This window comes from Oratosquilla oratoria, chromosome 22 (genome assembly GCF_046742065.1).
Source record: "Oratosquilla oratoria isolate Oo_2021 chromosome 22, ASM4674206v1, whole genome shotgun sequence".
In the NCBI taxonomy this organism is placed as follows: Eukaryota; Metazoa; Arthropoda; class Malacostraca; order Stomatopoda; family Squillidae; genus Oratosquilla; species Oratosquilla oratoria.
In genome coordinates, this window is record NC_134798.1 from 49978061 (window position 1) to 50004398 (window position 26338).

Sequence of the window (26338 nt, forward strand, 5' to 3'; positions counted from 1 at the left end):
TTTAAAGGTTTAAAGTGAATTCAAAAAAGATTTGTTGAACATTCCTGCAAAAGAATATGAGCATACACAAAAGTGGTTACCCATTAGTACTTAACCTATAATATTTGTGATTGTGTGGGACTGGTAAGTATTCCTTGTGTCTGATCCTCTTTATACAGGATTGCATCAACCTTTGAACTTTTCAGGTCTCCTGGCATCACATGTGAGGATATTTATATCCTGACTTGCTCTTCTCCAGTCCAGGACAGTTAACACCAGCCAATGATAATTTTCACAGGAAAAACAACTAAATTGAGTAATGCATTTTATTAAGGGCAGTACTTCCTAAAGAAGCAGGAAAACTCTTTGAATTTGTCAATTATTTTTTAATGGATCAATTAGAAAAACAAGAACCAGTCTGTTATTTAATGTTTAGATAGGAGCAATATTATTTTTTCAATATTATTTACATTTTGAGCATTCACAGTCTTTCTTTTGTGACAAAGACCCTCATGCTTGCTTAACCTTTCTCTGCCTGATGCCACTTCTTTTATCTAGTTGTCTATCTCAACTCTATCCATGCTGAAAGACACTTTCCCTTTAGTGCTGACTATACCAAGCTCTTTCATTCATCTCTGTGGCACTCCCCTGACAGTAAAGGGATGATAAGTTTTACTCTGTCATCAAATAATTCTATTTTGTTGTTGGGCGAATGTCAGCCTGATGAGGGCCTTTCAATCTGGGTTCTGGTACTCCACATCCCACACACACATACTGTCAGTTGACTAAAATTATCTGGCATCAGAACAAACATTTCAATGAGTACGCCTCAGTGATCAAGGAGAAGATTCGAGTTAGTGTCCTCAGGGCATCATCCATGACAGAATGATGATCTCTCTTTATCTTTGTCATGCTGCTCTCTGTAGTAAAGGGGTTGCTGCACTTTTTTGTATTTTTGCTACTTTAGGCTATTTTATCCTTACCACAGACATTCCTTGGGAGTAGTGCCTGGAGTGGTTCAGCAAATTTCATGAACAAGTGACCAAAGAACTGAAGAATATGTCTGACTATATGATGCAAATTAAATAAAATTGCATATACATAGCAGGCACTGAAAAATATGACAACAGCTATAATATCTGTCAGTTGCACAAAATTTGATTACACTTACATAAGTCCCTCCTTTCTCATCCACTTCACATTTTATTGAGTAGGCAAGAAGAAATCCCTTTGGGCTGTGTCAATTTATCATCCATTAACAACCACTTTACATTTGTATCTGATTCTCCCTTTATCCCATCCATTCATCCTATTCCCTGTCTTCCTCTCAAGTTCACTCCATCCACCTCTGCTTTCCACATCCTTTTATTGTATTGTATTTAAAGATCTATCTATACATACCAAGGGCTTCTTTCCCCTTATAAGGCAGGTAAGTTAAGGCATGCAGCCACTCCCACACATTCTCCTATCCACCACCCACTGTTTCCCTCTCATCTTAGTTCCTCATATAGAGAATAATGATATTTTATGTACTAGAATTTGAACTTTGGAAACACTCAAAATTTTGGTATCTTCACCTGTATAAAATCTGATCATATTTACAGAGAGCAGTAATATTTGTTTAGTCAGAAGTTTGAGAACATTACATATTGATATTTTTACCAATTGTATCCATGCAAACTACACAAAATCTGATTATATTTACAAAAAGGAAATAATAATATTCAATGTAGTTTGAAGTTTGAGAAGAACACAATCTTGATGTTTTCACCTGATATATCCCTGTAAACTACACAAATTTGAATGTACAAACAGATATCTTTGTTGTAGAAAGAAGTATGAGAAAACACATATCATCTCTTCATATCTTTGCATTATTATGAGTTTCCCATTTTGACTTGCATTCTAACAGTTTGTCGACCATCCAGGAATAACTGATCTTTGAATACTGCATGCCCTTCATTTGTGCCTTCAAGAGTGAGAGTAAAGAATGAGGTGTCAGTTTGGAATGGAGTTGGCAGGCATTATGCTCCACCAACTGACGTATAGATTCAAAAGTCATGGTAATCACAATGTCTTCAATTGCTCTTATGTTATCCTCTGCAAGTGAAGCTTGCTCTTGAATATTGTGTTCACCCATTACATAGTTCTTAAAAGATACAATAGTCCATTCTGTTTTATTATAGTAATAACTGAGGTCATGAATTAGGGTCTTGTTGGCTCTTAAAATGTTCATGCTTCCTTCGATGATAACCTTGACAGATTTCAAGACAGACATGGGTACTACCAACTTTAGTGCATAAAGATCTTCCCGACTCCCATCACCTCTAGTATTGCAATCGTTGAATTTCTTTTCAATAAGTTCATCTACAGATGTATAGAGTTGTCTGTCATTCTCCTGCATTGTATGGTAGACCACATATGCTAAGTCCCATATCCGATTACGTACTTTCCCGATCTCTAAGGAATTGGCCCTCCTACGAACATCCAAGAAATTTTTCATCTCCACATGCAGTTCCTGTATGGTGGAATTTCTCACATTGGTCATATAAAGTTCCTTCTGAATGGACATCATGATGTTGGACTTCAGGGGACTTAGATTTTGGACAACCTTCCAGCACCTCTTCCAGCTCTTGTGACTCATTTTCCAATAGGCCCAGCTCATCACCTCCTCACTCTCCTCTAATGACCCGCAGAAGATTGAGTTGTTGAAACTGAAGCAATGTTTGGTACTCAGGCCATAGTGGTCGAGGGCCTCAACCACAGGTGGCTTCTGGTTGTCTGCAAATGTTATTAAGTTGACCATGTGATCTGACACAGCCTGGCCAAAGAGTGTTTTCATGATGTCCATGACCAGTCGTTCGGAGGATGTCAGCCTTACCAGGTGGGCTTGGACCACGAAGGCGATGCAGTGGATTTTGAGCTCTTTGTGCGCTACATTAGACAGGAATGTCTTGAGGGACTCTACATGGTCACGCACTTCATTTCCTGAGGAATCATTCAACCCAGGAGTGTCAATCACTGTCAGGGCCACGTCCTCTTCATGATCCTTAAATGCAAAGGTGTAGCTGGTGATATTGTCTGTGGAGGTGAAACCTGTTTCTGCAACCTCATCAGACACAACCAACTTCTTCTCTGTGTTGCTCTTGATGCCCAAAATGAAGTTAGCCACAGCATTGATGAGGCAGGTCTTCCCACTCCCTTTGGCACCCAGTAGAAGAATAGTCCTGGCCTTTGTCACTGAAGCAGTTGACCCAAAGTACTTCCTCTGTATGCCACAGTCATCCTCTTTTGCAGTGGAAGAACTCACTACTTCAACTAGGCAAAGATGACTTGGGATCTTTTTCATAGACAAGTCAGCCTTACTAGAGGTCAGAGAGTGATCTTCCTGCACTAACAATGATGCATTTTGATTCTTGTGTGAAATGGAGGAGGAGTTTGAATGGTCTGCTGAAAAGGCTTTGGGGAGGAGCCCTTGGCCTGTGTTTCCTTTTAATATGTCCTCTTCATTCTGATCATGGTAGTAGTGAGACTTCTTGGATGTCAGTGGCAACCCAGGCACGCCCTCTACTTTTCTTGCCTCTGGAGCATGATCTCCTCCAACATGAGATGTAGACTCGGACATGCTCATGGATGTGGGTGTTGCCTTTTTGTTTCTTTTACAGGGTATCTGAGAGTCCTGACAATAATTTTCTGTTTCTTGTTTCATGGAGCAATGCAACATGTCTTGACATGTTTTTTTCTCTTCCTTGTGCTTCAGGTCTTCACATTTTTCTTCTGTGCCAGTCTGATATAGTCCTGCTGTGGCAATTTGCAGAGGCTCTTTGTCAGATCCTTTCACTTTACAAGAACTTCCTGATAAAGTTGAGGAAATTTGTGATTGTACAGGTAGACCTGCAAGAGGTTCTTGTAACATCTGATTGTCTTTCTGGTTGTAGATTTGATCATGGGGCTGAAGGTTGCAGACTTGTGAGTCCCCCTCAATTGTGGAGGAAGGGTTTAATTTATTGATGCCATGGAATGTTTCTTTAGGAAAGGGACCTTGCTCCAGGACTAGACAGACCTCATTATTTGTGGAGGAGACTACATAATGTTTCAAAGTCTGGAATGCCTCCTTGAGGTCACTATAACACTGAATTTTGTCACCATAGAAAAGGTTATATTTGTATTGTTTGGAAATATCATACTCAAAATTACACTGAGTATCTGTATTTATATACTGTTCTATCCAGTTTTTAAACCTGTTTCCTTCTAATATGGTCCTTTCCCCCATCCTTCCTTCAGGAGATAAAGACTGCAAATGGAGGTGCCCCACAACCCCATAAATTTTTTGAAAGACAAAACCCTGCACTAGAGTCTGTTTTATTGTGACAGATCTGAAAAGAGTAACTATAAGTGTGCCAAAACTTGAGCTGGAAATATATTTGAACCAGGACATCTCCTTTATTTTAGGGTTGAGGTGAACCATCTCCTTGAGGTAGGTGCTCCCAAATATGAGGAAGTGAAGGTGGTCATCACTGCTCTTCAAAATGGGCAGCTGTGGTGTCAGATGACCGAGTGGATTGAAGACCTCACCAAGTTTAAGTCTTTGGTTAGGGAGTAGAAGTACTTCCATGGCAGTTCTGAAAGTGAAGAAGGGAAATCAGACAGTTGTATTTCATCACCAATAACCAGCACTTCTATCCTTAGAGATGATATTGTGTCAAAGAGGTTGAGTCATTTATTATGGATTGATGAGGATTCGGTTTAACGTCGCAAACCCCCCACCCCTATCATGAGATTAGGACGGTGCTCCTTACAGAGGGCTTTGTAGCATGAAATTTGATTGACCATATCTTTTGTTCAATTCACCAGTGGCAGGGTTCATACCGCCATCACTTTGACCCCCGTCGCAAGCAGCGACGCCCTAACAAGCTTGGCCAGCAAACATCCATGTTATATGTAGCCAAGGATAATTTCTAAGAAGGAGAGAAAGGAGAAAGAAAGAAAGAAAGAAAAAAAAAAGATAGTTGCAGTGGACTGAGACTATTCTGTTATCCAAACATATTATTGAAATATTTCTTTGACAGTGATGCTGGATAGCTGACTTGTAATTCTTAGATTTTGCTGAATTACATTCTTTGTTGCCATTGTCTTTTTCTTTTGTGTGTATGTGCGCCTTTCACCGACATTGTGTTACCTTAATACTTGCTGTAATTTTTGTTCCAAGTCTATTTCAAATTAAAATGAACATGCTGGAACATTGAATTGAAAGGGTTGACATAACAACTGTGGAGAGTTTCCCTCAGCTGAAGAAAATAACTTTCTGACAGCCAGAATGATATTACACAACTTGTGTAACTTCAAATGTACTCTTTATTCTGACTGATGCCAAGTGTGTGATACTTTGGACCGTACTTTTGAAAACTTTCACAGTCTTGGCGAACGCTTTTCGTAATTAGAAAGTAGAAACTTGCCTGGTTAATCTGGCTCATCTATAAAATCTAGAGGTAATTTTGATTAGCCTAGGAGGTCAGTTGAATTATATTTTCTAGTGGTAGACAGCATTCACCAAGGCTTCTGAAAGTTTTTCTCGACTGACCCTTACTGGAAATGGTGAGTGTCGCTTTGTTGCCAGATGGCGCTAGATGGTAGCAATCAGCAGCGTTTACAGCAAACGGGATCTCGAGTATTTATCAGAAGGCACTGTTCCAGGAAATTAAATGGTTGGTAACAGATAACAGGGTACTGATAGGGTTATAGAGCAAATATAGATCATGAGTATGTTGTGGTGGTGAGGGCAAGTGGGGAGGGAGAGGATCAGGAAAAGTACAGGACAAAAGTCTTTACAACATTTCACTCAATTTTTTACTTGATAAAGTTCGAATGAACAAAATGCAATAAGGATTTTGTACAGCCATAATTTGTTTTCTGACTTGTTGGCAGTTGCATCTCTCCTTGATGATGTGGGAGTGTTAAACGGGCCTTTGATGAAAGGTCGTGAAGATTGAGTTCTGGAGGAGCTCACTGATACGTGTACAAGGTAAGGAGCCTATGCCAGGAGGCGCTGAGTAGCTGCGACCGAGGTCGTTACCTTCGCCCAATGAGCTTGGACTGTCTGGATAGGTAACATTCACTACTGGGAATCGGAGAGGGATGCGGGATTTGAACCCACAACTAAGTGAATGTAGGACCCAATCCTGTCACTGGTGCACAAGTGATGTACAGTCACGAGCAAAAGTTTTGACCGACGCTACATTTCATGCAACGTTAATACTTATTTGTTTTTGTCGAGTATGTGATACCTTTACCTTTGTAGTATTTAGCTTACAGTAAGGTAATTTTCTTAAATAGAAAATATAAGTACTCAAAAAAATCATATTGACGTTGTGAGAACTTTATCGTGATTTAAGTAGTTTTAGAAAAGCCTTATGGCCAGGGCCAGTTTTAAGTCTGTTTGACTGATTTGATAAAATTGAGTCCCACGCAGAAGTGTTTGAGCCTCTCAGGCCTTGAGCAGAGAATTGTGATAGACTTCGTTTAAATTAGTAAGAAAACAACAAAACGGGCCTGGGAGATTCGCCAGTGAACTTGCGAATTTATTGCCCTTGATTCTTCATATTATCCCGATGAAATAAATTTTCAATTTCGAACTTTTGTAGAGTAGCCCCGCAATTCCTAGCACCAGTTCTGCTTATGGCAAAGTCAGGGCCCTCCTCACATGCCCTGGGGCGGCACATTTAGGGGGGTGGCAATTCTACTTTGAACATGCCACCCACAAGGCTGACAAAATAATTATAATAAAAAAAAAGGTCAAAGGAGCCCTGAATAGTTTACCGTAATGTACAGATTTTGCGTTAGAATCAAGCGAATATGAAATATTTTGCCCCTTATCCGTTCTGCAACAGGGACATTAATTACAATTTTTAAAATCCGTTTAGTTATCTCTCAAGCCAATGGGTAAAACACGTTGTAAGGTATGGTGGAGATAGGAGGTGGTGATGGGGGAGGGGGGGTCACTTTTTTTCACCGAGAGCTTTGCCCCAGGGCAGCACTTAGGATAAGGGCTCTGACTGGAGTGAACCGTTTAAGAGGTCATTGAGATTTTATGAATACAGGGGAAGAAATTCTGAACACTGAACAATCTTTCGTTCAGGCTTCAGTTGAGTTGTGTGAACAAGAGTAGTACAATTCAGCAAGATAACTGTTATATCATCCAAAATTAGTTTAAAAAACATTATGGCTGCATATTCATTGTTTGATTACATAATTTGCACACACACACACACACACTTTCAACGAACGGACGGCTTGAAGAACGCTCTGAAGAAAAGTGCAGATTGTGGATACCAACGCAAAGAGAAGTGCCTTTTTCTCTTTGCAGGGGGGTTGTAATTGCTCGTGAGGTAGTGGGAAAGTAAGGAAAGAGGAGAGGGGGAGGGATTACTGGGGAAATGGAAGGTAATGAGGATGTGGAGGACTTGGCCCAGGCAGACGGGCGGAAGGTCAACATGAAACGACCACCGGATGACGAAATGGCAAATAAAAATGTAAAGATTAGAAGTATAGAGAGGAGAAATACAGTAGAAAGTGACGAGAATATGTTCCAGGGATTTAAAGAGGGTGGGGGGGACACAACCCCCCCCAGACTGATAAGACTAGAGGAGAGAGTTGATAAGGTGATCGAGGACTTGGAATGTAAGTTAGGTAATGTAGGCTCCATTCTCCAAAGAATTGAAAGATTGGAACAACTAGAGAAGGCTAACAGAAACTTAACTGAAGAAGTAGAGGACCTAAAAAGACAGTTAGGAAATGTAAAGGAGGAGAATGAGAAATTGAAGAAGAATAGTAATGAAAACAGTGAGAAAATAGCTACAGAAGCTAAAAATTGGAGAATAACTCAAGAAGGGAATAAGGTTTCATTCACTGACATAGTCAAACAGCAATTGAAAGAACATAATGAAGACTCAGTTATTAAAGTGATGAGACAGAAGGAGAATATAGTAAGAGAATTAGCTGACAAAAAGAAATGTATAATTATATTAGGAATGGAAGAGAAACATAACCCAGATAGAACCGCAAGAATCAAGGAGGAAAATGAAAGGGTAAGCAGTTTATTAAAATTAGTCCAGGAAGATGAACCAGAAATTATAAAGGAAATTGAGGAAAAATTCAGACTCGGAAAATATAGTACAGATAAGACCAGACCAATTAAGATTAAATTCAGGTCACAAACAACGGCAGAGAAAATTCTATCCAAGACAGGGAAACTAGCAACAAATGATCAATATAAAAAGGTATGGATAAAAAGAGAAATGAATAAGGAGGAAAGAGAGGCAGAAAAGCAGAAAAGAATTGAAGCTAAGGCAAAAAACGAGGAAAGAACGGAGTCAGAGAAAGAGAGATTCTATTGGAGAGTAGTGAACATGAAAATAAAGCAGTTCGACATACTAAAGAAAAACATAAGGGAAACAGAGAACACAATGGAAGTGGCAGAAAACTAAGAGTGTCTTACACAAATATAGATGGATTGATAACAGGATTGAATGAACTGAATGATTATTTGAAAGAAAAAGAACCGGACATAATGGGAATTGTAGAAACAAAATTAAAAGGCCCACTACCACCCAACAGTGTAGGACATGATACATACAATTATTGGATTAGAAACAGAGAGAAAAAACAAGGGGGTGGAGTTATGTTCCTGACAAAGAAGGATATAAACGTGAAAGGTGTCATATATGGAAAGAATACAGTAGAGATGATTATGATAGAAGTGGAAGACCGAGATAAGAAGAACAGAAAATTTGTGATCAACTATGTGCCTCCGAAAACAGCCTCATGGGAGGAGAATGAACATAAAAGTATGTTAGAGGACACAAAGATAGCATTAACTAAAATAATGGAAGACGGAGGAAGAATAGTTATGATGGGCGACTTTAATTGCAAAGAAATCTGCTGGGAAGAAATGACAGTAAAGAGTGGTGATGACTCATGGGGAAATGCTCTACTTGAGATGATTACTGACCATTCAATGACACAATGGATACAAGAGAACACTAGGTATAGAAATGAAGAAGAACCATCGAGGCTAGACTTAATAATTACATCTGAACCTAGAATAGTGGACAAGATTGAATATAAAACACCAATAGGTAAAAGTGACCACATATTGATTGAACTGGAACTTAATGAAGAAAAATATATGAAAAGAAATGAACAATATAGAAAAGGAAGAATGATATATGAAAAAACAAACTTTGATAAAATAAGAGAATTCTTCCAACAAGAAAACTGGGAAGAAATATACAAAGAAGAAACATCAGTGGAAGAGAAATGGAATATTTTGACAAAAATTTACAAAGAAGGAGTGGAAAAGTATGTCCCAAGACAAAAACAAGAAAAAGAATATGTAAAATGCTGGTACAACAAAAGTTGTAGGGAGTTAAAAGACAAAAGAGACAAAGCCTGGACCGGATGGAAAAAAGACAGAAGACCTGAAAAATGGAAAATATATACTGGTTATAGAAATGAATATGTACAAAAGTGCAGAGAGGAAAAAAGAAAATATGAAAAAGATGTTATAGAAAAGTGTAAAGATCAACCAAAACTATTCTACAGATTTGTAAACAATAAACTGAAAAACAAACAAGACTTGGAGAAATTAAGACAAGGGGGAGTTGAATACACTGAGGAAATGGAAATGGCAGAAATTATGAACAAACATTTTAAATCAGTGTTTACAAGGGAAAATATACAACCTGAAGAGATTGAGTGGAAGGAAAAAGTCCCCCCTATGGAAGAAATAGAAGTAACGAAGAATGAAATATTGACACACTTGGGTAATTTTGATGTCAGAAAATCGCATGGGCCAGATGAAATAGCAAACTGGATTCTGAAAGAATGTAGGAATGAACTGGCAGACAAAATACATAGCATAATAAGCAGTTCCTTAAAAGAAGGAAAAGTTCCAGAAGATTGGAAAAAAGCAAATATAGTACCTATATATAAAGGAGGAAATAAAGAAGAACCTACCAACTATAGACCAGTCTCTCTAACAAGTACAATAGCAAAAATATGTGAAAGAATTATCAAAAGTAGATGGGTAAAATACTTGGAAAAAAACAACGTACTAAATCCAAGGCAATTTGGATTCAGACAAGGACGATCATGCGTCACCAATTTAATATGTTTCTATTCAAGGCTAATAGATATAATACAAGAAAGAGATGGATGGGCTGATTGTGCATTTCTAGACCTAAAAAAAGCTTTTGACAAAGTACCACATAAGAAGTTGCTTAAGAAATTAGAATATGAAGGAGGAATACAAGGTAAATTGCTAAATTGGATGGAAGACTTTTTGCAAGAAAGAAAAATGCGAGTAGTGATAAGAGATCAGCACTCAAAATGGAATGAAGTAATAAGCGGTGTCCCGCAGGGAACAGTTCTGGCCCCAATAATGTTTGCTATATATATTAATGATATGGATGAAGGAATTGAAAGCTATATGAGCTTCTTTGCAGATGATGCAAAATTACTGAAAAGAGTGAAAACTGAAGAAGATTGTGAATCACTACAGAGAGATCTAAATAAAGTACAAGAATGGAGTAGGAAGTGGGAGATGGAGTTCAATACAAAAAAGTGTAGTATAATGGAATTTGGAAAAAGCAAAAACAGAATAACAGGATCATATAATTTGGGAGAAGAAGGAATAAAAAGAGTAGAAAATGAGAGGGACCTGGGAGTCATTGTTATGAATAATATGTCACCTGAGAAACATATAAATAAGATTTCTGGAGAAACTTATAATTTAATAAGAACAATCAAAGTGGCATTTACATACCTGGATGAAGAAATGGTGAGGAAAATCCTAGTCACCCTGATAAGACCAAGATTGGAATATGCAGCAACGATATGGTCACCAAGTACAAAAAAATGTATAAAAAAACTTGAAAGAATACAAAGAGCAATTACTAAACTGGCACCAACACTCTCAAAACTATCATATGAAGAGAGACTACAAAAACTTAAACTACAGACACTAGAGCAAAGAAGAGAGAGAGGAGATTTGATAGCTATTTACAGAATCATGAAAGGCATAGAAATTACTGATAGAGAGAATCTGATAAAATGGGATGACAGAAATACAAGAGGACACGGAAAGAAAATAAAAAAAGACAACTATAGAAGAGATTTGAAAAAGAACAGCTTTCCTCACAGAGCAATAGACAGTTGGAACAAGTTAGATGAGAAAGTGGTGTGTGCAAAAACAATACATGAATTTAAAAATAGTTTAGATAAAATGAGATATGAAGACGGGACCTCACGAGCATAGCTCCCCTTCCCGTAAAATACAACTAGGTAAATACAACTAGGTAAATACACTTCAACGAATGGACGGCTTAGAAGACGTTCTGAAGAAAAGTGAAGTCTGTGGATCCCAACGCAAAGAGAAGTGCCTAGTGTTTTTGCAGGGTGGGGGGGAAATTGCTCGTGGAGTAGTGGGAACGTAGGGAAAGAGGAAAAGGGGAGGGATTACTGAGGGAAATGGAAGGAAATGAGGAGGGAGTAGACTTTGACCAGCCAGACAAGCGGAAGGTAAACAAAAGACTTAGCGAGGATCAAATGTCTAATAAAAATGTAAAGATTAGAAGTATAGAGAGGAGCAATACAGAAGAAAGTGACGAGAATATGTTCCAGGGATTTAAAGAGGGTGGGGGGGACACAACCCCCCCCCCCCCGACTGATAAGACTAGAGGAGAGAGTTGATAAGGTGATCGAGGACTTGGAGCGTAAGTTAGGTAACGTAGACTCCATTTTTCAAAGAATTGAAAGGTTGGAACAACTAGAGAAGGCTAACAGAAACTTAACTGAAGAAATAGAGGACCTAAAAAGACAGTTAGGAAATGTAAAGGAGGAGAATGAGAAATTGAAGAAGAATAGTAATGAAAACAGAGAGAAACTAGCTACAGAAGCTAAAAATTGGAGAATAACTCAAGAAGGGAATAAGGTTTCATTCACTGACATAGTCAAACAGCAATTGAAAGAACATAATGAAGACTCAGTTATTAAAGTGATGAGACAGAAGGAGAATATAGTAAGAGAATTAGCTGACAAAAAGAAATGTATAATTATATTAGGAATGGAAGAGAAACATAACCCAGATAGAACTGCAGGAATCAAGGAGGAAAATGAAAGAGTAAGCAGTTTATTAAAATTAGTCCAGGAAGATGAACCAGAAATTATAAAGGAAATTGAGGAAAAATTCAGACTCGGAAAATATAGTACAGATAAGACCAGACCAATTAAGATTAAATTCAGGTCACAAACAACAGCAGAGAAAATTCTATCCAAGACAGGGAAACTAGCAACAAATGATCAATATAAAAAGGTATGGATAAAAAGAGAAATGAATAAGGAGGAAAGAGAGGCAGAAAAGCAGAAAAGAATTGAAGCTAAGGCAAAAAACGAGGAAAGAACGGAGTCAGAGAAAGAGAGATTCTATTGGAGAGTAGTGAACATGAAAATAAAGCAGTTCGACATACTAAAGAAAAACATAAGGGAAACAGAGAATACAATGGAAGTGGCAGAAAACTAAGAGTGTCTTACACAAATATAGATGGATTGATAACAGGATTGAATGAACTGAATGATTATTTGAAAGAAAAAGAACCGGACATAATGGGAATTGTAGAAACAAAATTAAAAGGCCCACTACCACCCAACAGTGTAGGACATGATACATACAATTATTGGATTAGAAACAGAGAGAAAAAACAAGGGGGTGGAGTTATGTTCCTGACTAAGAAGGATATAAACGTGAAAGGTGTCATATATGGAAAGAATACAGTAGAGATGATTATGATAGAAGTGGAAGACCGAGATAAGAAGAGCAGAAAATTTGTGATCAATTATGTGCCTCCGAAAACAGCCTCATGGGAGGAGAGTGAACATAAAAGTATGTTAGAGGACACAAAGATAGCATTAACTAAAATAATGGAAGACGGAGGAAGAATAGTTATGATGGGCGACTTTAATTGCAAAGAAATCTGCTGGGAAGAAATGACAGTAAAGAGTGGTGATGACTCATGGGGAAATGCTCTACTTGAGATGATTACTGACCATTCAATGACACAATGGATACAAGAGAACACTAGGTATAGAAATGAAGAAGAACCATCGAGGCTAGACTTAATAATTACATCTGAACCTAGAATAGTGGACAAGATTGAATATAAAACACCAATAGGTAAAAGTGACCACATATTGATTGAACTGGAACTTAATGAAGAAAAATATATCAAAAGAAATGAACAATATAGAAAAGGAAGAATGATGTATGAAAAAACAAACTTTGATAAAATAAGAGAATTCTTCCAACAAGAAAACTGGGAAGAAATATACAAAGAAGAAACAACAGTGGAAGAGAAATGGAATATTTTGACAAAAATTTACAAAAAAGGAGTGGAAAAGTATGTCCCAAGACAAAAACAAGAAAAAGAATATGTAAAATGCTGGTACAACAAAAGTTGTAGGGAGTTAAAGGACAAAAGAGACAAAGCCTGGAACAGATGGAAAAAATACAGAAGACCTGAAAAATGGAAAATATATACTGGTTATAGAAATGAATATGTACAAAAGTGCAGAGAGGAAAAAAGAAAATATGAAAAAGATGTTATAGAAAAGTGTAAAGATCAACCAAAACTATTCTACAGATTTGTAAACAATAAACTGAAAAACAAACAAGACTTAGAGAAATTAAGACAAGGAGGAGTTGAATACACTGAGGAAATGGAAATGGCAGAAATTATGAACAAACATTTTAAATCAGTGTTTACAAGGGAAAATATACAACCTGAAGAGATTGAGTGGAAGAAAAAAGTCCCCCCTATGGAAGAAATAGAAGTAACAAAGAATGAAATATTGACACACTTGGGTAATTTTGATGTCAGAAAATCGCATGGGCCAGATGAAATAGCAAACTGGATTCTGAAAGAATGCAGGAATGAACTGGCAGACAAAATACATAGCATAATAAGCAGTTCCTTAAAAGAAGGAAAAGTTCCAGAAGATTGGAAAAAAGCAAATATAGTACCTATATATAAAGGAGGAAATAAAGAAGAACCTACCAACTATAGACCAGTCTCTCTAACAAGTACAATAGCAAAAATATGTGAAAGAATTATCAAAAGTAGATGGGTAAAATACTTGGAAAAAAACAACGTACTAAATCCAAGGCAATTTGGATTCAGACAAGGCCGATCATGCGTCACCAATTTAATATGTTTCTATTCAAGGCTAATAGATATAATACAAGAAAGAGATGGATGGGCTGATTGTGCATTTCTAGACCTAAAAAAAGCTTTTGACAAAGTACCACATAAGAAGTTGCTTAAGAAATTAGAATATGAAGGAGGAATACAAGGTAAATTGCTAAATTGGATGGAAGACTTTTTGCAAGAAAGAAAAATGAGAGTAGTGATAAGAGATCAGCACTCAAAATGGAATGAAGTAATAAGCGGTGTCCCGCAGGGAACAGTTCTGGCCCCAATAATGTTTGCTATATATATTAATGATATGGATGAAGGAATTGAAAGCTATATGAGCTTCTTTGCAGATGATGCAAAATTACTGAAAAGAGTGAAAACTGAAGAAGATTGTGAATCACTACAGAGAGATCTAAATAAAGTACAAGAATGGAGTAGGAAGTGGGAGATGGAGTTCAATACAAAAAAGTGTAGTATAATGGAATTTGGAAAAAGCAAAAACAGAATAACAGGATCATATAATTTGGGAAAAGAAGGAATAAAAAAAGTAGAAAATGAGAAGGACCTGGGAGTCATTGTTATGAATAATATGTCACCTGAGAAACATATAAATAAGATTTTTGGAGAAACTTATAATTTAATAAGAACAATCAAAGTGGCATTTACATACCTGGATGAAGAAATGGTGAGGAAAATCCTAATCACCCTGATAAGACCAAGATTGGAATATGCAGCAACGCTATGGTCACCAAGTACAAAAAAATGTATAAAAAAACTTGAAAGAATACAAAGAGCAATTACAAAACTGGCACCAACACTCTCAAAACTATCATATGAAGAGAGACTACAAAAACTTAAACTACAGACACTAGAGCAAAGAAGAGAGAGAGGAGATTTGATAGCTATTTACAGAATCATGAAAGGCATAGAAATTACTGATAGAGAGAATCTGATAAAATGGGATGACAGAAATACAAGAGGACACGGAAAGAAAATAAAAAAAGACAGCTATAGAAGAGATTTGAAAAAGAACAGCTTTCCTCACAGAGTAATAGACAGTTGGAACAAGTTAGATGAGAAAGTGGTGTGTGCAAAAACAATACATGAATTTAAAAATAGTTTAGATAAAATGAGATATGAAGACGGGACCCCACGAGCATAGCTCCCCTTCCCGTAAAATACAACTAGGTAAATACAACTAGGTAAATACACTTTCAACGAACGGACGGCTTGAAGAACGTTCTGAAGAAAAGTGCAGATTGTGGATCCCAACGCAAAGAGAAGTGCCTTTTTGTATTTACAGGGTGGGGGGAAATTGCTCGTGGGGTAGTGGGAAAGTAAGGAAAGAGGAGAAGGGGAGGGATTGCTGGGGAAATGGAAGGTAATGAGGAAGTAGAGGACTTGGCCCTAACAGACCGCCGAAAAGTAAACAAGAGACCGCAAGACGAGCTGGAGGACGACGAAATGTCTAATAAGAATGTAAAGATTAGAAGTATAGATAGGAACAATACAGTAGAAAGTGATGAGAATATTTTCAAGGGATTTAAAGAGAGTGGGGGGGACACAAACCCCCCCGACTGACAAGACTAGAGAAGAAGGTTGATAAGGTGATCGAGGACTTGGAGAGTAGGTTAGGTCATATGAACACCATTTTACAAAGGGTTGAAAGATTGGAAGAACTAGAAAAGGCGAATAAAAACTTAACTGATGAAATAGAAGACCTAAAAAGACAGTTAAGAGAAGTAAAGGTGGAGAATGAGGAATTGAAGAAGAATAGTAAAGAAAACAGAGAGACAATAGCTAAAGAAACTAAAAATTGGAAGAAAACCCAAGAAGGAAATAAGGTTTCATTCACTGACATAGTCAAACAGCAATTGAAAGAACATACTGAAGACTCAGTTATTAAAGTGATGAGACAAAAGGAGAATATAGTAAGAGATTTAGCAGACAAGAAATGTATAATTATATTAGGAATGGAAGAGAAACACAACACAGATAGAACCACAAGAATCAAAGAGGAAAATGAAAAAGTAAGCCAATTACTAGAATCAGTTCAGGAAGATGAACCAGAAATTATGAAACAAATAGAAGAGAAATTTAGACTCGGAAAGTATAGCACAGACAAGACCAGAGCAATTAAGATTAAATTCAAGTCACAAACAACGGCAGAGAATATCTTATCCAAAACAGGGAAACTAGCAACAAGTGAACAATACAAAAAGATATGGATAAAAAGGGAAATGAATAAAGAGGAAAGAGAGGAAGAAAAGCAGAAAAGACTGGAAGCTAAGGCAAAAAACGAGAACAGAACGGAGTCAGAGAAAGAGAGATTCTATTGGAGAGTAGTGAACATGAAACTAAGGAAGTTCGACATACAAAAGAAAAACATAAGGGAAACAGAGAACACAATGGAAGTGGCAGAAAACTAAGAGTGTCTTACACAAATATAGATGGATTAATAACAGGATTGAATGAGCTGAATGATTATTTGAAGGAAAAAGAACCGGACATAATGGGAATTGTAGAAACAAAATTAAAAGGCCCACTACCACCCAACAGTGTAGGACATGATGCATACAATTATTGGATTAGAAACAGAGAGAAAAAGCAAGGGGGTGGAGTTATGTTCCTGACTAAGAAGGATATAAACGTGAAAGGTGTCATATATGGAAAGAATACAGTAGAGATGATTATGATAGAAGTGGAAGACAGAGATAAGAAGAGCAGAAAATTTGTGATCAATTATGTGCCTCCGAAAACAGCCTCATGGGAGGAGAGTGAATATAAAAGTATGTTAGAGGACACAAAGATAGCATTAACTAAAATAATGGAAGACGGAGGAAGAATAGTTATGATGGGCGACTTTAATTGCAAAGAAATCTGCTGGGAAGAAATGACAGTAAAGAGTGGTGATGACTCATGGGGAAATGCTCTACTTGAGATGATTACTGACCATTCAATGACACAATGGATACAAGAGAACACTAGGTATAGAAATGAAGAAGAACCATCGAGGCTAGACTTAATAATTACATCTGAACCTAGAATAGTGGACAAGATTGAATATAAAACACCAATAGGTAAAAGTGACCACATATTGATTGAACTGGAACTTAATGAAGAAAAATATATCAAAAGAAATGAACAATATAGAAAAGGAAGAATGATGTATGAAAAAACAAACTTTGATAAAATAAGAGAATTCTTCCAACAAGAAAACTGGGAAGAAATATACAAAGAAGAAACATCAGTGGAAGAGAAATGGAATATTTTGACAAAAATTTACAAAAAAGGAGTGGAAAAGTATGTCCCAAGACAAAAACAAGAAAAAGAATATGTAAAATGCTGGTACAACAAAAGTTGTAGGGAGTTAAAAGACAAAAGAGACAAAGCCTGGACCAGATGGAAAAAAGACAGAAGACCTGAAAAATGGAAAATATATACTGGTTATAGAAATGAATATGTACAAAAGTGCAGAGAGGAAAAAAGAAAATATGAAAAAGATGTTATAGAAAAGTGTAAAGATCAACCAAAACTATTCTACAGATTTGTAAACAATAAACTGAAAAACAAACAAGACTTGGAGAAATTAAGACAAGGAGGAGTTGAATACACTGAGGAAATGGAAATGGCAGAAATTATGAACAAACATTTTAAATCAGTGTTTACAAGGGAAAATATACAACCTGAAGAGATTGAGTGGAAAGAAAAAGTCCCCCCTATGGAAGAAATAGAAGTAACAAAGAATGAAATATTGACACACTTGGGTAATTTTGATGTCAGAAAATCGCATGGGCCAGATGAAATAGCAAACTGGATTCTGAAAGAATGCAGGAATGAACTGGCAGACAAAATACATAGCATAATAAGCAGTTCCTTAAAAGAAGGAAAAGTTCCAGAAGATTGGAAAAAAGCAAATATAGTACCTATATATAAAGGAGGAAATAAAGAAGAACCTACCAACTATAGACCAGTCTCTCTAACAAGTACAATAGCAAAAATTTGTGAAAGAATTATCAAAAGTAGATGGGTAAAATACTTGGAAAAAAACAACGTACTAAATCCAAGGCAATTTGGATTCAGACAAGGACGATCATGCGTCACCAATTTAATATGTTTCTATTCAAGGCTAATAGATATAATACAAGAAAGAGATGGATGGGCTGATTGTGCATTTCTAGACCTAAAGAAAGCTTTTGACAAAGTACCACATAAGAAGTTGCTTAAGAAATTAGAATATGAAGGAGGAATACAAGGTAAATTGCTAAATTGGATGGAAGACTTTTTGCAAGAAAGGAAAATGAGAGTAGTGATAAGAGATCAGCACTCAAAATGGAATGAAGTAATAAGCGGTGTCCCGCAGGGAACAGTTCTGGCCCCAATAATGTTTGCTATATATATTAATGATATGGATGAAGGAATTGAAAGCTATATGAGCTTCTTTGCAGATGATGCAAAACTACTGAAAAGAGTGAAAACTGAAGAAGATTGTGAATCACTACAGAGAGATCTAAATAAAGTACAAGAATGGAGTAGGAAGTGGGAGATGGAGTTCAATACAAAAAAGTGTAGTATAATGGAATTTGGAAAAAGCAAAAACAGAATAACAGGATCATATAATTTGGGAGAAGAAGGAATAAAAAAAGTAGAAAATGAGAAGGACCTGGGAGTCATTGTTATGAATAATATGTCACCTGAGAAACATATTAATAAGATTTTTGGAGAAACTTATAATTTAATAAGAACAATCAAAGTGGCATTTACACACCTGGATGAAGAAATGGTGAGGAAAATCCTAATCACCCTGATAAGACCAAGATTGGAATATGCAGCAACGATATGGTCACCAAGTACAAAAAAATGTATAAAAAAACTTGAAAGAATACAAAGAGCAATCACAAAACTGGCACCAACACTCTCAAAACTATCATATGAAGAGAGACTACAAAAACTTAAACTACAGACACTAGAGCAAAGAAGAGAGAGAGGAGATTTGATAGCTATTTACAGAATCATGAAAGGCATAGAAATTACTGATAGAGAGAATCTGATAAAATGGGATGACAGAAATACAAGAGGACACGGAAAGAAAATAAAAAAAAACAGCTATAGAAGAGATTTGAAAAAGAACAGCTTTCCTCACAGAGTAATAGACAGTTGGAACAAGTTAGATGAGAAAGTGGTGTGTGCAAAAACAATACATGAATTTAAAAATAGTTTAGATAAAATGAGATATGAAGACGGGACCCCACGAGCATAGCTCCCCTTCCCGTAAAATACAACTAGGTAAATACACACTTTCAACGAACGGACGGCTTGAAGAACGTTCTGAAGAAAAGTGCAGATTGTGGATCCCAACGCAAAGAGAAGTGCCTTTTTGTATTTACAGGGTGGGGGGAAATTGCTCGTGGGGTAGTGGGAAAGTAAGGAAAGAGGAGAAGGGGAGGGATTGCTGGGGAAATGGAAGGTAATGAGGAAGTAGAGGACTTGGCCCTAACAGACCGCCGAAAAGTAAACAAGAGACCGCAAGACGAGCTGGAGGACGACGAAATGTCTAATAAGAATGTAAAGATTAGAAGTATAGATAGGAACAATACAGTAGAAAGTGATGAGAATATTTTCAAGGGATTTAAAGAGAGTGGGGGGGACACAAACCCCCCCGACTGACAAGACTAGAGAAGAAGGTTGATAAGGTGATCGAGGACTTGGAGAGTAGGTTAGGTCATATGAACACCATTTTACAAAGGGTTGAAAGATTGGAAGAACTAGAAAAGGCGAATAAAAACTTAACTGATGAAATAGAAGACCTAAAAAGACAGTTAAGAGAAGTAAAGGTGGAGAATGAGGAATTGAAGAAGAATAGTAAAGAAAACAGAGAGACAATAGCTAAAGAAACTAAAAATTGGAAGAAAACCCAAGAAGGAAATAAGGTTTCATTCACTGACATAGTCAAACAGCAATTGAAAGAACATACTGAAGACTCAGTTATTAAAGTGATGAGACAAAAGGAGAATATAGTAAGAGATTTAGCAGACAAGAAATGTATAATTATATTAGGAATGGAAGAGAAACACAACACAGATAGAACCACAAGAATCAAAGAGGAAAATGAAAAAGTAAGCCAATTACTAGAGTAAGTTGAGGAAGATGAACCAGAAATTATAAAACAAATCGAAGAGAAATTTAGACTTGGAAAGTATAGCACAGACAAGACCAGACCAATTAAGATTAAATTCAAGTCACAAACAACGGCAGAGAATATCTTATCCAAAACAGGGAAACTAGCAACAAGTGAACAATACAAAAAGATATGGATAAAAAGAGAAATGAATAAAGAGGAAAGAGAGGAAGAAAAGCAGAAAAGACTGGAAGCTAAGGCAAAAAACGAGAACAGAACGGAGTCAGAGAAAGAGAGATTCTATTGGAGAGTAGTGAACATGAAACTAAGGAAGTTCGACATACAAAAGAAAAACATAAGGGAAACAGAGAACACAATGGAAGTGGCAGAAAACTAAGTGTCTTACACAAATATAGATGGATTAATAACAGGATTGAATGAGCTGAATGATTATTTGAAGGAAAAAGAACCGGACATAATGGGAATTGTAGAAACAAAATTAAAAGGCCCACTACCACCCAACAGTGTAGGACATGATGCATACAATTATTGGATTAGAAACAGAGAGAAAAAGCAAGGGGGTGGAGTTATGTTCCTGACTAAGAAGGATATAAACGTGAAAGGTGTCATATATGGAAAGAATACAGTAGAGATGATTATGATAGAAGTGGAAGACAGAGATAAGAAGAGCAGAAAATTTGTGATCAATTATGTGCCTCCGAAAACAGCCTCATGGGAGGAGAGTGAACATAAAAGTATGTTAGAGGACACAAAGATAACATTAAATAAAATAATGGAAGATGGAGGAAGAATAGTTATGATGGGCGACTTTAATTGCAAAGAAATCTGCTGGGAAGAAATGACAGTAAAGGGTGGAGATGACTCATGGGGAAACGCTCTACTTGAGATGATTATTGACCACACAATGACACAATGGATACAGGAGAACACTAGGTATAGAAATGAAGAAGAACCATCGAGACTAGACTTATTAATTACATCTGAACCTAGAATAGTGGACAAGATTGAATATAAAACACCAATAGGTAAAAGTGACCACATATTGATTGAACTGGAACTTAATGAAGAAAAATATATCAAAAGAAATGAACAATATAGAAGAGGAAGAATGATGTATGAAAAAACAAACTTTGATAAAATAAGAGAATTCTTTCAACAAGAAAACTGGGAAGAAATATACAAAGAAGAAACATCAGTGGAAAAGAAATGGAATATTTTGACAAAAATTTACAAAAAAGGAGTGGAAAAGTATGTCCCAAGACAAAAACAAGAAAAAGAATATGTAAAAGGGCTGGTACAACAAAAGTTGTAGGGCGTTAAAAGACAAAAGATACAAAACCTGGACCAGATGGAAAAAAGACAGAAAACCTGAAAAATGGAAAATATATACCAGTTATAGAAATGAATATGTACAAACGTGCAGAGAGGAAAAGAGAAAATATGAAAAAGACGTCATAGAAAAATGTAAAGATCAACCAAAACTATTCTACAGATTTGTAAACAATAAACTGAAAAACAAACAGGACTTGGAGAAATTAAGACAAGGGGGAGTTGAATACACTGAGGAAATGGAAATGGCGGAAATTATGAACAAACATTTTAAATCAGTGTTTACAAGGGAGAACATACAACCTGAAGAGATTGAATGGAAAGAGAAAGTCCCCCCTATAGAAAAAATAGAAGTATCAAAGAATGAAATATTGATACAATTGAGTAATCTTGATGTCAGAAAATCACATGGACCAGATGAAATAGCAAACTGGATTCTGAAAGAATGCAGGAATGAACTGGCAGACAAAATACATAGCATAATAAGCAGTTCCTTGAAAGAAGGAAAAGTTCCAGAAGATTGGAATAAAGCAAATATAGTACCTATATATAAAGGAGGAAATAAAGAAGAACCTACCAACTATAGACCAGTCTCTCTAACAAGTACAATAGCAAACATTTGTGAAAGAATGATCAAAAATAGATGGGTAAAATACTTGGAAAAAAACAACGTACTAAATCCAAGGCAATTTGGATTCAGACAAGGACGATCATGCGTCACCAATTTAATATGTTTCTATTCAAGGCTAATAGATATAATACAAGAAAGAGATGGATGGGCTGATTGTGCATTTCTAGACCTAAAAAAAGCTTTTGACAAAGTACCACATAAGAAGTTGCTTAAGAAACTAGAATCTGAAGGAGGAATACAAGGTAAACTACTAAATTGGATGGAAGACTTTTTGCAAGAAAGAAAAATGAGAGTAGTGATAAGAAACCAGCACTCAAAATGGAATGAAGTAATAAGCGGTGTCCCGCAGGGAACAGTCCTGGCCCCAATAATGTTTGCTATATATATTAATGATATGGATGAAGGAATTGAAAGCTATATGAGCTTCTTTGCAGACGATGCAAAACTACTGAAAAGAGTGAAAACTGAAGAAGATTGTGAATCACTACAGAGAGATCTAAATAAAGTACAGGAATGGAGTAGGAAGTGGGAGATGGAGTTCAATACAAAAAAGTGTAGTATAATGGAATTTGGAAAAAGCAAAAACAGAATAACAGGATCATATAATTTGGGAGAAGAAGGAATAAAAAAAGTAGAAAATGAGAAGGACCTGGGAGTCATTGTTATGAATAATATGTCACCTGAAAAACATATAAATAAGATTTTTGGAGAAACTTTTTATTTAATAAGAACAAACAAAGTGGAATATACATACCAGGAAGAATAAATGGTGAGGACAATCCAAGTCACCCAGATAAGACCAAGATTAGAATATGCAGCAACAATATGGTCACCAAGTACAAAAAAATGTATAAAAAAACTTGAAAGAATACAAAGAGCAATTACAAAACTGGCACCAACACTCTCAAAACTATCATATGAAGAGAGACTACAAAAACTTGAACTACAGACACTAGAGCAAAGAAGAGAGAGAGGAGATTTGATAGCTATTTACAGAATCATGAAAGGCATAGAAATTACTGATAGAGAGAATCTGATAAAATGGGATGACAGAAATACAAGAGGACACAGAAAGAAAATAAAAAAAGACAGCTATAGAAGAGATTTGAAAAAGAACAGCTTTCCACACAGAGTAATAGACAGTTGGAACAAGTTAGATGAGAAAGTGGTGTGTGCAAAAACAATACATGAATTTAAAAATTGTTTAGATAAAATGAGATATGAAGACGGGACCCCACGAGCATAGCTCCCCTTCCCGTAAAATACAACTAGGTAAATACAACTAGGTAAATACATGTTGGTCGGAGTGGCAGCAAAGTCTGGACTCCGGTGATTTTTACAAGTTTCGAGGATCACAATAAGGAAATACCTATGTTGTATTATTAGGGAAGGGGAAAGCTCGTGGTGTAGTGGGAAGGTGAAGAAAACGGATAAGGGGAGGGATTACTGAGGAAAATGGAAGGAAATGAGGAAGGGGAAGATAGGGCCCAGGAACAACTCAGACGCTATTTAAACAAGAGACAGCCTGACGGTGAAGTCGATGTGATTAGTAAAAATGTAGAAATTAGAAATATAGATAAGAGCAGCACAACTGAAAGTGAAGATAACTATTTCCATGGATTTAATAAGGGAGGAAATGACAACCTCCCCCAACTAGTAAATTTAGAGGAGAAACTAAAAGAAATGAATGTAATCGGGAAGCTAAGTTTAACCAAATAAAGTCAATTATTCAAAGAGTTGATAAGCTGGAAGACCTAAAGGAGAATCAAAACCTAACTAAAGAAATAGTAGAATTAAAAAGACAGTTAAGAGAAGTAAAGGAAGAGAATGAGGAATTGAAGAGGAGTAATAAAGAAAATAAAGAGTCCATAGCAAAAGAGGTAAGTGGTTGGAAAAAAAGTACAGGAGAATAATGAAATTGAATTTAGAGGTATAATGGAACAGCAGATGAAAGAAACTGAAGACACAGTTATTAAAGTGATGAAGGAGAAGGAGAACATAGTAAGAGACTTAGCAAATAAAAAGAAATGTACAATTATATTAGGGATGGAAGAGAAGTATAACCTAAATAGGACTACAAGAATGAAAGAGGAAAAGAAAAAAGTAAATAAGTAGTTCAAGATGAACCAGAAATTGGAAAACAAAGAGAAGAAATGTATAGGTCGGGAAATACAATGCAGATAAGACCAGACCAATTAAAATTAAATTCAGGTCACGAATGACAGCAGATAATATCTTAGCAAAACAGGGAAACTAGCAGACAGTGAGCAATATAAAAAGGTATGGATAAACAGAGAAATGAATAGTGAGGAAAGAGAGGATGAGAAAGCAAAAAGACTAGAAGCTAAGGGGAAAAAACGAGACAAGATCAGAGTTAGAAAAAGAAATTCTATTGGAGAGTAGTGAATATGAAAGTGAGGAAATGGTTCATAGCAGAGGAAAACAAAAGGGAAACTGAAAACACAATGGAAGTAGCAGAAAATTAAAAGTGTCTTACACAAATATAGATGGATTAATAACAGGCTTGAACGAACTGAATGATTATCTGAAGGAAAAAGAACCAGACATAATGGGAATTGTAGAGACAAAATTGAAAGGTCCACTAACACCCAACAGTGTAGGACATGGTGCATATACATATTGGATTAGAAACAGAGAGGTGTGGAGGTGGGTGGAGTTGTGTTCCTGACTAAGAAGGGTATAAATGTGAGGAATGTCACATATGGAAAGAATAAGGTAGAGATGATTATGATGGAAGTGGAGGACAAGGATGGGAAGAGCAGGAAGTTTGTAGTAAATTATGTACCTCCTAAAACGGTCTAGTGGGAAGAGAGAGAACACAAAAGTATGTTAGAAGACACAAGGATAACACTAAATAAGATAATGGAAGATGGAGTAAGAATAGTTATAATGGGTGACTTTAATTGTAAAGAAATCTGCTGGGAAGAGATGACAGTGAAGGGTGGAGATGACCTATGGGGAAATGTATTACTTAATATGATTATAGAACATACAATGATGCAATGGATTCAAGAGGATACTAGGTATAGAAATGAGGAAGAACCATCGAGACTGGACCTAATAATCACATCAGAACCTGAAAAAAGGTTTTGATAAGGTGCCACATAAGAAGTTGCTTAAGAAATTAGAAACTGCAGGAGGAATACAGGACAAACTGCTAAAGTGGATGGACGACTTCTTGGATGAAAGAAAAATGAGAGTAGTGATAAGAGACAAACACTCTAATTGGGATGAAGTGATAAGTGGTGTTCCACAAGGAACAATTCTTGCCCCAATAATGTTTGCTATATATATATATATATTTATTATATGGATAAAGGAATTGGAATATGCAGCAACAACGTGGTCAAGTACAAAAAATATACAACAAAACTTGAAAGAATACAAAGAGCAATTACAAAATTGGCACAACACACTCAGAACTATCACATGAAGAGAGACTAGCAAAACTTGAGCAACAGACATTAGAGCAAAGAAGAGAGAGAGGTGATTTGATAACTATTTATAGAATCATGAAAGGCATAGAAACTATTGATAGAGAGGATATAATAAAATGGGATAGTAGAAATACAAGAGGACACAGAAAGAGAATCAAGAAAGACAGTTATAGAAGGGATCTGAAAAAGAACAGCTTTCCCCACAGAGTAATAGACATTTGTAACAAGTTAGATGAGAAAGTGGTGTGCAAAAAGAATATACGAATTTAAAAACAGTTAAGATAAAATGGGATATGAAGACGGGACACCACGACCATAGCTCCCCTTCCCGTAAAATAAAACTAGGTTAATACACGAAGCGGTAGCCTACCAGTATCACATAAGGTCCTGGGTACCGTTCTGGTGTAGGTCTTCAGGAGGACGAAGGGGGATCTGTAGGTCTACCGTTAGCCTTTTACCCAACAGCGAATCCACGACACCGCTCTGCTACAAATTGTCAAACGACAGGGGGCCTCACGAACGTCATCAGAAACGGTCGTCGTGAAATCAACAAAAC

The 26338-nt window shown here is 36.5% G+C and overlaps 1 protein-coding gene across 1 annotated transcript; it reads right to left on the minus strand.

Annotated features, from left to right (window-relative positions):
• Positions 1 to 316: 316 nt before the first annotated feature.
• LOC143037572 (uncharacterized) lies at positions 317 to 26338 on the minus strand. Its single transcript, XM_076206001.1, has 2 exons — positions 26153 to 26338; positions 317 to 4601 (listed from the first exon to the last, which is right to left on the minus strand). The coding sequence occupies exon 2, from the start codon at positions 4592 to 4594 to the stop codon at positions 1841 to 1843; it is 2754 nt and encodes a 917-aa protein (XP_076062116.1). The 5' UTR covers positions 4595 to 4601; positions 26153 to 26338; the 3' UTR covers positions 317 to 1840.